General features: G+C 47.1%; 1 protein-coding gene across 1 annotated transcript in view; it reads right to left on the bottom strand.

Moving 5' to 3' along the window:
• pkaap (A-kinase anchoring protein pkaap) overlaps positions 1 to 10,866 on the bottom strand; it is a 98,164-nt gene extending 87,298 nt beyond the window's left edge. Inside the window, exons 1-2 of the mRNA XM_068354133.1 lie at positions 10,712 to 10,866; positions 7,126 to 7,302 (exon numbers count right to left, since the gene is read on the bottom strand). Coding sequence (XP_068210234.1) covers positions 7,126 to 7,302; positions 10,712 to 10,736 — 202 coding nt within the window. The 5' untranslated portion in view covers positions 10,737 to 10,866. The remainder of the gene's footprint in view (positions 1 to 7,125; positions 7,303 to 10,711) is intronic.
• Positions 10,867 to 12,667: the final 1,801 nt, after the last annotated feature.

Here is a 12,667-nt window from a genome sequence, read left to right as displayed (position 1 = left end):
AGCTTGAAGTACCTGCGTCACAGAGAAGTTTCTCTTGAAGGCCAGGGATGTAGCAATACCCGTGACATCGTGGGCCCGAGGGCGACGTGACGGAGGAGGGTCAGGATTCAGGGCATGGTGGATAACCCTTCGAATCCAAGCTGAGATGGTGTTCCTGGTGACCCTCCTCTTAGTCCTGCCTGTGCTCACAAACAAAGCTCCCACATGAGGACGGACTGCAGCCGTTCTCTTCAAGTAGTGCCTCAGACACCTCACTCGACATAGTAGCAGCTGGTCTGGGTCGCCTGTTACAGAACGGAGACTCGCGATCCTGAAAGAGTTGAACCGAGGATCCGGCACTCCAGGATTCTGAGTCTTGGCAACAAACTCAGGGACGAACCTGAACGTTACCTCCCCCCATCCCCTTGAATGGGTGATGTCGTACGAGAGACCATGAAGTTCATTAACTCGCTTGGCCGAAGCCAAGGCGAGTAGGAAAGCCGTCTTCCAAGACAGGTGGCGATCGGAGGCCTGGCGTAATGGCTCGAAGGGAGGTCTCTTAAGAGACCTGAGGACTCGAACCACGTTCCAAGGAGGGGGTCTCACTTCCGACTGGGGGCAGGTAAGCTCATAGCTACGTATGAGAAAAAAGAGAGTTCTAGCGATGAAGAAATATCCACGCCCTTAAATCTGAAGGCCAAGCTTAAGGCTGAGCGATAGCCTTTCACTGCCGAGACAGAAAGGCGCATTTCTTCTCGCAGATACACGAGGAAGTCCGCTATTGCTGGAATAGTGGCATCGAGTGGAGAGATACCCCTTCCACGACACCAACCACAAAAGACTCTCCACTTTGCTTGGTAGACTCCCTCAGAGGACCTTCGCAGGTGCTGAGACATTCTCTCCGCAACCTGTTGCGAAAAGCCTCTCTCCGCGAGGAGACGCTGGATAGTCTCCAGGCGTGAAGCCGAAGCGAGGCTACGGCCCTGTGAGGGACGCCGGAGTGGGGTTGTCTGAGAAGCTCGTGTCGTGGAGGAAGCTCCCTTGGGAGTTCCGTCAGGAGTTGCAGAAGGTCCGGAAACCATTCCACGTGATGCCATAGCGGAGCTACCAGAGTCATCGAACAGTTGACCGATAGTCTGGTCCTGTTGAGCACCCTTCTCATCAGACAGAACGGTGGGAAGGCGTACACGTCGATGTTGTCCCACCGTTGCTGGAAAGCATCTTGCCAGAGTGCCTTGGGGTCCGGGACTAGTGAGCAGTACAGGGGCAGCTTGAAGTTCAAGGCTGTCGCGAACAAGTCCACAGTCGGGGAACCCCACAAAGTCAGGACTTTGTTGGCTATCTGAGGATCCAAAGACCACTCGGTACTCACTATCTGCGAAGCCCTGCTCAGACTGTCGGCGAGCACATTCCTCTTGCCAGGAATGAAGCGAGCTGATAGTGTTATCAAGTGGGTTTCGGTCTACCTCAGAGTCTCTACTGCAAGATGGGATAGCTGTTGCAAAAAAGTGCCTCCCTGCTTGTTGATATAAGCCACTACCGTGGTGTTGTCGCTCATTACCACCACGGAGTGACCCGCCAGGGACCGTTGGAACTGCTGAAGAGCCAGAAAGACGGCCTTCAATTCTAGCAGGTTGATGTGTAGGCACTTTTCTGATTCTGACCAAAGGCCTGAGGCCCTCTGGTTCAGAACGTGCGCCCCCCAACCTTCTTTTGACGCGTCCGCAGGTTCTCGTCGGCCAGCCACCACAGCAAGTCCGTCTGTTCCAGAGACCCCATTGGGATCAGAATGTCCGGGGAATCGGATCCTTGATTCCACCGGGACTTGAGCCGCCATTGAAGGGATCTTATCCTGAGGCGGCTGTTTGGAACCAGACGGGCCAGGGAGGATAGGTGGCCTAAGAGACGCAACCACGATTGGGCGGGGAGTTCTTTTCGCCTGAGGAAGGGTTCCGCCACCCTCCTCAGCCTTGCTATCCGGTCGTCTGATGGAAAGGCTTTGTGGAGATTGGTGTTTATTAGCATGCCTAGATAAACCAGTCGTTGGGACGGCTGCAGAGAGGACTTCTCGAGGTTTACCACGATCCCCAGATCCTGGCAAAGATCCAGAAGCCTGTCTCGGTGCCGAAGAAGGGTCGACTCCGAGTCTGCTAGGATCAGCCAATCGTCCAGGTAATGAAGGAGACGAATGCTGTTCCTGTGCGCCCAAGATGAAATCAGGGGGAACACTCTGGTGAACACCTGAGGAGCTGTGGAGAGACCGAAACACAGCACCTTGAACTGGTAGATCTTGTTGTCTAGGCAGAATCTCAGGTACTTCCTGAAAGACGGATGGATTGGGATCTGGAAGTACGCGTCCTTTAGATCCAGTGTGCACATGAAGTCTTGTGGTCTCACCGCAAGTCTGACCGTGTCTGATGTCTCCATGCTGAACCGGGTTTGTTTGACAAACCTGTTCAGAGCTGAGAGATCGATGACGGGTCTCCAGCCTCCAGTAGCCTTCTTTACAAGAAAGAGTCGACTGAAGAAGCCTGGGGAGCCGTCCACGACCTCCTGGAGAGCACCCTTCTCGAGCATGGTCTCGACTTCGGCCTGAAGGGCCAGCCCCTTTGCCGATCCCATGGCATAGGAGCTCAACGACACTGGATTTGCTGTCAGGGGAGGTTGAGATGTTGTGAACAGGACGCGATAGCCTTGGCCGATCACTGAGACCGTACAAGCATCGGCCCCGTGTTGCTGCCACCTGCGGACGCAACGCTGAAGGCATCCCCCACAGGTGGACATGCAGGGGGACTGGCACCCCTAGGGCTTGCGGCCGCGGCCGCCACCCCTAGGAGTCTTGCCTCCCATGGAGGACTTACTGCCCCTCTTGACCTTGACTGGAAAGGGCTGGGGCTTAGACACCACCTTCTTAGCTACCAGTGCCTGTTTGGGAGCCTTACGAGGCTGTTGCTGCTGTTGTGGCGGGGCTGGAGGCTTATAGGGCCGAGTTGTAAGGGCCCTATGGAGGAGGGAGTCCGTGCTGGATTTCCTCCACCTCTCAGCCGTTCGCTCCATGTCTTGAGGCTCAAACAGGCCCTCCCCCAGAAGGGAAGCATGTCGGAGCCTACACACATCTACGGCGGGAACCTTCGGATGGAATCTCTCGGACACAGCATCGCGACGCTTCAACACCGAGTTGGCCCAAAGGGTGGTAACCTGGTGCGCCAAAAACTCGATGGAGCGGGTGCCCGAGAGCAAGAAGGTCTCTAGGGCCTTCCTATTGGTCTCCTTGGACAAGTCCTCTGATCGCAATAGGATGCCCAGAGATCCTAGCCAAAAGTCCAGCCACGAAGTGGCCTGCATGGCACACTTAGCGACCTTCTCGTGGTTAAGGATCTCTGCCGCCGAGAACGACACCTGTCGGGCAGAGAGTTTCTCAAGGGGAACTCCCTTCGCCAGCTCCTCCACAGAGTGAAGGAGAGGAAGAGCGAGGTTGTGCTCACCCAGGATCTCGAAATACCTCCTCTGCTGAAGGCGAGGAGGAGGGATGAGCTTGTTCCCGGCAATGGAACGACTGGAGGAGGCAAGAAGTGCGAGCTGAGCGTTGGCCCTAGCCCTGGCACTCTTCAGCCCCCGAGACCAGGGCAGAGCCGCACCGGTCTTAGGGGCCTTCCGAACGTCAAACACTTCATCCAAAATCGTGTCTTTGCCTTCACGGGGGGCGATGACTGGATCCATAAGCCCGTTAAGTTGCCTTATCAGGCTTAGGACCTGCCAGAAGGCATGTTTGGATTCTTGCTGTTCTCCTCCCTTCGGGCTGGCAGCTAAGTCTCCTGCCCTAGGGATCTCTTCCTGGGGTGACACGTGGACATTCCCCTGGGTAGTCGTGGGTTCCTGACGAATCCTTGCAGAGGATTTAGGGACGGTCTTGGAGTCCTTGGATTCCCTCCTGGGAGGGATACAGGATCCCAACAACGAGGTTCGAGGGGCCCCTTCCTCACGAGACGATTCTCCTGCATGAAGCAAAGTCTCCCCCCCTGGTGCCGAGGGGAAGACTACCGCGCCACTGGACTCACCTGAGGACGGAAAGGCCTCGTCCACGGGAGAAGGAGAGAGCACTCGTGCTGGAGAAGGGACCTTCGCGACCGACCTCTTGGGAACCAACTTCGCCCTGGGGGAAGTCACCACGAAGTCCACTCCTCTCTTTCTCTTCAGCGTAGGAGAGACAGCCGTTGGTTTGTTACCCTGGCCGGCGACTGCTGGCTTCATAACCCTCACTAACGCCCGTGCCAGAGGACCAAACCAAGTCTGTTGCTCCAAGGACACAGAGTCCGAAATCCTCGCTAAAGGGAAAGGGATCGGGCGATCCTTTGGAGTGGACACCACAGTACCTGCCTGAAAATAAGGTGGGGAAGAATGATGTACTAACCTCTCCTCGTCCTTCACTACCAACCTGTGTTTGGATGGAGGTGATCCCGAGTGCCGTCCAGGAGCACGCGTTCCTGCTGCTACCACCGGCTGCGGAATTCGCCGCTAACGATGGTCGCGCGAGGGCGAATGGTCGCGCGGGAGCGCATGGTCGCGCGGAAGCGCATGGTCGCGCAGACGAGTGATCGCGCGGGCGCGCAGGTGGATGATCGCGCGGGCGCGCAGGTGGATGATCGCGCGGGCGCACAGGCGAGCGGTCGCGCGGGCGAGTGGGCGCGAGGGTGGGCAGGTAAATGAACGCGTGTCCGAGGCGACGAACGCAAGCATTGGCGCGACGGCGAGGGAACGCGCTGCCGCGTAGATGAGGAAGACCGCTGGCGATGTAGATCCACAGGCGATCGATGACGAGCTGGTGAGTGCAGTCGCTCAAGTTGGCGATGGCGCGATGTGGCATGTCGACGCATTGGCGAGCAGCATGCGCAGGTGAATGACCGCGTAATGGCAAGCGATGGCGAGCAGCATGCGCAGGTGAATGATCACGTGATGGGGTGCGATGGTGATCAGCATCCGCAGGAGGGCGATCGTGCAATGGCGAGCAGCATGCGCAGGAGGGCGATCGCGTGATGGCGGGCAGCATGCGCAGGTGGGCGATCGCGTGATGGGGTGCGATGGTGATCAGCATGCGCAGGAGGGCGATCGTGCAATGGCGAGCGATGGCGAGCAGCATGCGCAGGAGGGCGATCGCGTGATGGCGAGCTAGAAGCTGGCGAACCATGTTCCTTCAGGAGTGTTGGAGAACGTTGGCGCGCTAGCTGTTGCTGTTGAATAGGCGATACTAAGATCGCCTGTGCGCGCTGGCAAGCAGGTAAACGCTGGCGAGGAGGTAATCGCTGGCGCGTAGGTGATCGCTGGTGAGCTGGAGATCGCTGGCGAGCTGGAGATCGCTGGCGAGCTGGAGATCGCTGGCGAGCAGAAGGTCGACGTGTGTCATGTGAAAGGACAGGTGGCGCGGCGTGTTCACAAGCAGGAACTGGAAGATCGCTGGCGCGTTGGCGAACATGTGTTTTTGACACACGCGCAGCACGATGTTGCGTAGCCACAGGACCAGGCAGATGGTGAGCAGGGAGCTCAGCAAGTACTAAAGGGTGGTCAGAGACCGCAGGGCGATGGTCCTCAAATGAGCGCTGACGCTCAGAAGAGAGCTGACGAGCAGGAGAGCGCTGGCGAGGGGGGCGAACATCAGGAGAGAGCCGACGAGCAGGTGAGCGTCGGCGAGCAGGAGAGTCTTGGCGAGCAGGATCACCCGCAACAGCACCTGCGGCGGAAGGCCCAGCCACGTCGGAGGCCTCTGTCACCACGACGTCGACAATAGACAGAGGGTCTACCTCTGCTACCACCGGCGACTGCTTAACAGCGGCCCCCAACGAGACAAGGTCAATAAGAGCGACCCTGGAGGGCAAGCCCTTAAGCCCCAGGGACAACCAAATCTGTAAAAGATCATCACTGGTTAAGGCATTACAGTATCAATAACCTCCCCCGGAGGAGGAGGGGGAACCGCCTCGCTATGGGAGGCCACGCCCTCTCCCCCCACCGAAGGTCGGGAAACAGAACAAGGGCCTGCGCTCCCACTCGGCTGACTCTCCTTAGGAGGCGGACGAGGGGGAGCTTCGGAGGAGGTTTGGGCGGCGGAAGAAGAGTCCCGAGAACCTTCCTCCTTCAAGGCTAACCCCGGAGGAGAACGGTCTCTCTTGGACTTCTTCTTACGCCGACGGCCAAACCTCTCCCACTGGGAGGCAGACCACTCCCTGCACTCACGGCACATGTTCTCCTGGTCACACCGTCGGCCCCGACATTGAGGGCAGAGGGTGTGCGGATCCGTATTTACGTCCGACATGAAAGTCCCACAAGGACGACCGGCAACTCCAGGGCATGTACGCATTGTAAAGAAATAATAATGAAGGTCAACTTCCAACCAACACACACGCTGAAAAGAATAAGCAGAAAATTAAAGGCTGTCACGAGGACGATGAGCAGACACGTCTGATCACCGCCGAGCCAAAAGTGAAGTGAAGCAAGTCACCGGTGTGTGGAGGGGGGAGGGGTAGCAAGCTACGCTTCCCCAGCCCCCGCTAATAACGCGGGGGTAATTAACCCTCGTTAAAACTATTGGCTCATCATTTCAGCTGCGCTAAAAGGTAAACCCTCTGTAACTAGCGTGGTTTGTATTTCGGTTACGGAACAAACAAGGGAATATTCAAAACAGGAAAAAAATTTCTGTCTGATATTTTTTATCTATTTTGCTTTGGAATAGCAATATATCTACAGTAAACAAATAACAATGCTGGATCAAATTATTCTCTAACATTACTGACAGCAAAAAGGATGTTCTTCCATAATTCTATAAAGCAAATAAATCTTGTACCTGGTAGAGTTCATAAAATGAATTAGCCAATAACAAATATTCCTTTTATTAAAATGAGTACAGTCATCAATATCTTCATCATAGAACAATCATCAGCTGAATTGCTAACTTTTCAAAGATCCTTGCTCCATCAGGTAATCGTCACCATTTCATGGACTACCTAAACTAATATAAAATTCACACATGACGTAGAACGTACAAGGTTCAGCATAGAATCTTTTAGATGTCCAAATATACTATCCAGATATGTTAGAAGCAAATCATCTGAGAGATATATACAGTATGTTTGGAACCTATTTTATGTCCTGTATTACCTGCATCTGACATGAAGAGCTGTTCATCTGCCTCGGAAATTAACCTGGACACGAGCAAGTCCTGATGCGGCAATGACAACGCAGCCTCCGGTCCTTTTTGGGATGGAGACTGAGCGACAGCTCCATCTTCCACGTGGCCAGCATGAACAGGACTGCCTCCTCCTCCAACACCCTTGCCTGGAAGGAAGAGATAATAAAACAACAAGAAAAGCAGATAACTATCACAGGTATCGAGTACAGCACATTCGTTCAACAAAATCTGCAAAATAGAACTGTCACATATTGGACTCTTACCTTAAAACAATTTATATTTTTCCTAACTATACAAACCTGAGTCATTTAATAGGATTATGATTCAGCTAAGCTGGAAACCTGACTATTAAAACCCCTAACACGATGGGTAGGGTTACTGGCAGGTACCTGGGAAGCCAACTCACCGAGTGGCTTCTTTCACCTTCAATGTGTAACTTGAAAGAAAAATATAAACCCTCCTCATTTCTTAATTGGAGACTTATCCTTATGAGGGAGGAAATTCCTACAACCGACATTACTGGTCTAATATCGGACCTACCCGCCAGGCACAAAGATTGGGATAAAGCACAGAGTAAGGGGGATGGTATAAGTGACGAGGTCAGGGAGATGTCAAGAGGGGAACCACCACCCTCCGTACTAGAAAAACAACTGAGGACATCGCTGGAACACTAACACTGGGGATACACTGACATGCCCTTCACCAGTGGCGTCGCTACGGAGACACTGGCGCTTGGGAAGACTACCTAAAAGACCTAGAGAAGCCAACACCCCTTTAGGTCACATTCGTCAGCAATAGCCCAAAAGGAGAGAAGCCTCCAACCTCCAATAGGATGCGGCGAGCACAGGTAAAATGCCACAAGTCACCAGTACCTGAAAATAAGCCAACGTAGATCCGAGAGCTTATTGCTTCTGTTCAACACTCCCTGAGGAACAAGCCAGGGAAGCAAGCGCAGAAGCATCAAAAGCAAATGCACCCCATGTGCGGAAAGAAGCAAAGATATCTTCCTCCCCTTCAAAGCCTACGTCTAACACCGCAAGTTGAACACAACATACAATCGGCACATGGGGATGATTGAGAACAGGTATGCCCCAAGTACAGCACAGATAGATTGTTGATTTATATCAGATTTAACAAAATACACTGGATGTAAAGTCCATCCTTCCACAAATGAGCGTCTTGCTTCACAATAACAATCAAAGCCAGTACAGTATTTACTTCCTGAAAGAAAAAGAAAATGAAAAGCTCGCTTTTGCCTACACACATCCACACTGGATAGTCTGGCCTATTCTTTACATATTCTCCTCTGTCCTCATACATCTGACAACACTGAGATTACCAAACAATTCTTCTTCACTCAAGGGGTTACTGCACTAATTGTTCAGAGCCCACTTTCCTCTTGGTATAGGTAGAAGAGACTCTTTAGCTATGGTAAGCAGCTCTACTAGGAGGTCACTCCAAAATTAAACCATTGTTCTCTAGTCTTGGGTAGTGCCATAGCCTCTGTACCATGGCCTTCCACTGTCTTGGTTTAGAGTTCTCTTGCTTGAGGGCACACTCGAGCACACTATTCTATCTTATTTCTCTTCCTCTTGTTTTGTTAAGGTTTTTATAGTTTATATAAGAGATATTTATTTTAATGCTGTTACTCTTCTTAGATTATTATATTCCTTTTTTCCTTTCCTTTCCCTGTTGGGGCCTCTGGGCTTATAGCATCCTGCTTTTCCAACTAGGGTTGTAGCTTGTCTAGTAATAATAATAATAATAATAATAATAATAATAATAATAATAATAATAATAATAATAATATAAGTATGTCTGTACTCGAGGCGGCCAAAAGAGACTTTGACAGGTGAGGGGGAGGGGCTCTTCACAATCACTTCCACAAGTCACTTAACTGCTCGTTAAACAATTCAACGGCCGTCAAGCCACACGCTGAAACTTATTCCCTGCATAAAGAATTATGGTTTGTATCTGCGTAGGAATATACAAAAACGAGGAAAATATTTTCATACTCCCATAAACACTTCACCAAGTACTTTCACAATGAAATGCTTCCCTGTGTCAGGTATACTGTACCGTAAAAACCTCAAAATCTACCGTTACAAATTCAAGATCATAATTGGCAAAACTAAAAGTAAAAAAATAGGTTCCATGTAAATAAAGTAAAAAAAATCATCAAGGGTTCATACTGATAGCAAAAAAAATAAATTCCAATCAGGAGTTCTAACAAGTGACAGCATAAGGGGCTAAAGGAGACTTCAATAAAGTACTATTGCCTATCGATGTACAGTACATAAAAATGTTTCTGATAGATTTCTTAGTATGATTGCCGATTTACGTATATCAGAAAGATTTAGAACCAAGAAAAAATATAACAACACCCTATCCTAAGCTTAAATACAATACAGTACCATCCAACCAACCACACTGGCAGATACTGTACAGTCGATGATTGTATCCCGCATGAAAAATAGTTTTTTCTGTAACTTATGATACGCTAAGTCAGGCTATATGGAGGTTCACCCGCCAATAAGGTAAACACAAAGAGTACTATCTTAGTTTGGGTTAAGTAAAAAAGCAATTGTATAATTTCTGCTTATAGTATCCTACTTTTCCACTTAGGGTTGTAGCTTACCAAATAATAGTAATAATAATAATAATAATTAATAACTACTAGACCTCTAAGGAATCCACAGAACTCTTAGTCTGATAAGGAGCTGACATATTAGGTTTAGAAAGCATCTTTGCAATATTCCATGCTGTATTTTCTAATTGAATACGTATCTGCGCAATTGTTATAAATATCATAGCCTATATATTTTCCCAAATGGTTAAATTGCATCTTATGTACATTATATCTGCCATTTCAGACTAGTGTAATGCATTTGTTCTGGAGTTTCTCCAATACAAAGACTCCGATTCCTTCTGATTGTTATAAATATATATATATATATATATATATATATATATATATATATATATATATATATATATATATATATATATATATATATATATATATATATATATATATATATAAAATTGGAAACACAAAATAGAGTAGTATGCAGCCCCATACCATTTAAAAAATTAATAATACACAAGATAACCAGTTGGAAAAATATATATGGTTGATGAATTCGGTAACAAATTGAAATATCGTACATTAAACATATGGTAAAGTTACTTAACGAAGGATAATCTTCGTCCAAATTAGTTTAAATATTATGTTTAGCGTATAAAACAGACTAGCCTACTGTCTACTTAGGCAACCAGCATAATTTAGGGGACCGGATTCTCCGTGGTTAGTGGCGGCCCCAATAAAGCTTATTTTAACCCCACACTATATTAATCAATTGTATTTTGAATTAAAGTGTTCAACTTCAGAAAACAGGTGAGAATGGTCAAGCCTTATCAATCAATCACGGTCTTAATTAACCTGTCGCTTGGGAGCACCGAATCTTGGACTCGCCTAATCTCGTCAAACTTTTGAAACAATCCACTTGGACAATCACTATAAAGCACAAGATGAATCGTGAAATTTATACTAACGGAATTTCTTCCACAATAACGACATCCTGCCGCCTTGACCTTAATTGTCAAGGAATAAAGTAATCCATTGTTAACAGCCTCTTCCTGTCCCAGCTGACCGAGTAAACAAGACTGACAGTCACCGTTAGCAAAGAACTGTTCATCTATACAATATATTTTAACGGAAGAATTGATATGCTTTAATTTAAATCTAAAACTTTAATATGATTAAATATATAATTTCATAATATTCAAAATATACATAGTATTAATAATGCATCTTGATAAGTATTAATAAAATAAGTAATATTTAAGTTAAAAGAGAACGTCCCTGATATTATCGAAGCGGGCTCGTAAACATACTGGAGGGAAGAGGTAATCGGAAATAAGCGTAATGCTTATTTTGACTTCCTGTTAAAAATCATTTCAGCAATATAGGCAGTTAACAACTGTATATAAAGCATAGTAGTAATTCCCATAGTTAATACGTGACATAACCTCATTTATCCATGGAAAAGGGATATTATGAGATGCGTACGTTTCATAATGTTTTGCTACGGCGTAAGTGGGTAAAACTCCATGCGCTCTTAAAAAAACAGGAAAAACTAGCAAAATACTTAAAAGAAAACGTTTTAGTTGAATAATTGTATAATTGCACCTCTCCTATTATTTTGTTGCTTGTTTGCAAGCCTTTTCAAATATGATAATGATGTTTATATAAATGAACATAAATAACAACTCTGCTCCGATATCTAGTAAAGTTCGCGATCTAGGAGTATCTCTTTAGTGTAACTTGGCTTTCAATACTCAAATAAATAATGTAGTAAAACTGTTGGTCATCATCTCAGAAACGCTGCTTGTGTAGAGGAGTACCGGATGAACATTCTGTGAAGAAACTTGTGATAAACTGTGGTATCACCAGGGTTGACTACTGTAACTCCATCTACCACAATTTATCAAAAGTACACCTTAAGAAATTTACAAATATAATAAACAGAGGAGCAATACTGATAAAAGGTGTTCCACCACCGAGAAAGGATCACTCCTACACTAATTAGTTTACACAGGCTGACTTTTAAAGTAAGAATTATGTTTGAAATATGCACAATAACCCACCAAGTCATCAGAACCGGCGTCCAAATTATATACCGTGCAACCAATCGTGTTGACACGAGAATAGTTACAGAAGACTTCAAATTATTGGAATATAGATATATGTCTAATGCAGGCTGTAGAGCCCTTAAATGTGTAGCCTCGAGACTATAAAATAAGCTCCCACTAGACATCCGACTGACTGAAGGTTTTCAAGAGGAAACTGAAGCTTTTATTATTATTATTATTATTATTATTATTATTATTATTATTACTATCCAAGCTACAACCCTAGTTGGAAAAGCAAGATGCTATAAGCCTAGGGGCTCCAACAGGGAAAAATAGCCCCGTGAGGAAAGGAAATAAATAAATGAAGATAACAAATTAACAATAAATCATTCTAAAATAAGTAACAACGTCAAAACAGACATGTCATATATAAACTATTAACAACATCAAAAACAAATATGTCATAAATAAACTATAAAAAGACTCATGTCCGCCTGGTCAAAAAAAAAGCATTTGCTCCAACTTTGAACTTTTGAAGTTCTACTGATTCAATCATCCGATTAGGAAGATCATTCCACAACTTGGTAACAGCTGGCATAAAACTTCTAGAGTACTGCGTAGTATTGAGCCTCGTGATGGAGAAGGCCTGGCTATTAGAATTAACTGCCTGCCTAGTATTACTAACAGAATAGAATTGTCCAGGGAGATCTGAATGTAAAGTATGGTCAGAGTTATGAAAAATCTTATGCAACAAGCATACTGAACTAATTGAACGACGGTGCCAAAGATTAATATCTAGATCAGGAATAAGAAATTTAATAGACCGTAAGTTTCTGTCCAACAAATTAAGATGAGAATCAGCAGATGAACACCAGA

This window comes from Palaemon carinicauda, chromosome 30, assembly GCF_036898095.1.
Source record: "Palaemon carinicauda isolate YSFRI2023 chromosome 30, ASM3689809v2, whole genome shotgun sequence".
Taxonomy (NCBI): domain Eukaryota; kingdom Metazoa; phylum Arthropoda; class Malacostraca; order Decapoda; family Palaemonidae; genus Palaemon; species Palaemon carinicauda.
The sequence above is the reverse complement of the archived record's forward strand: the minus strand, read 5'-3'. Positions and strand labels throughout refer to the sequence as shown.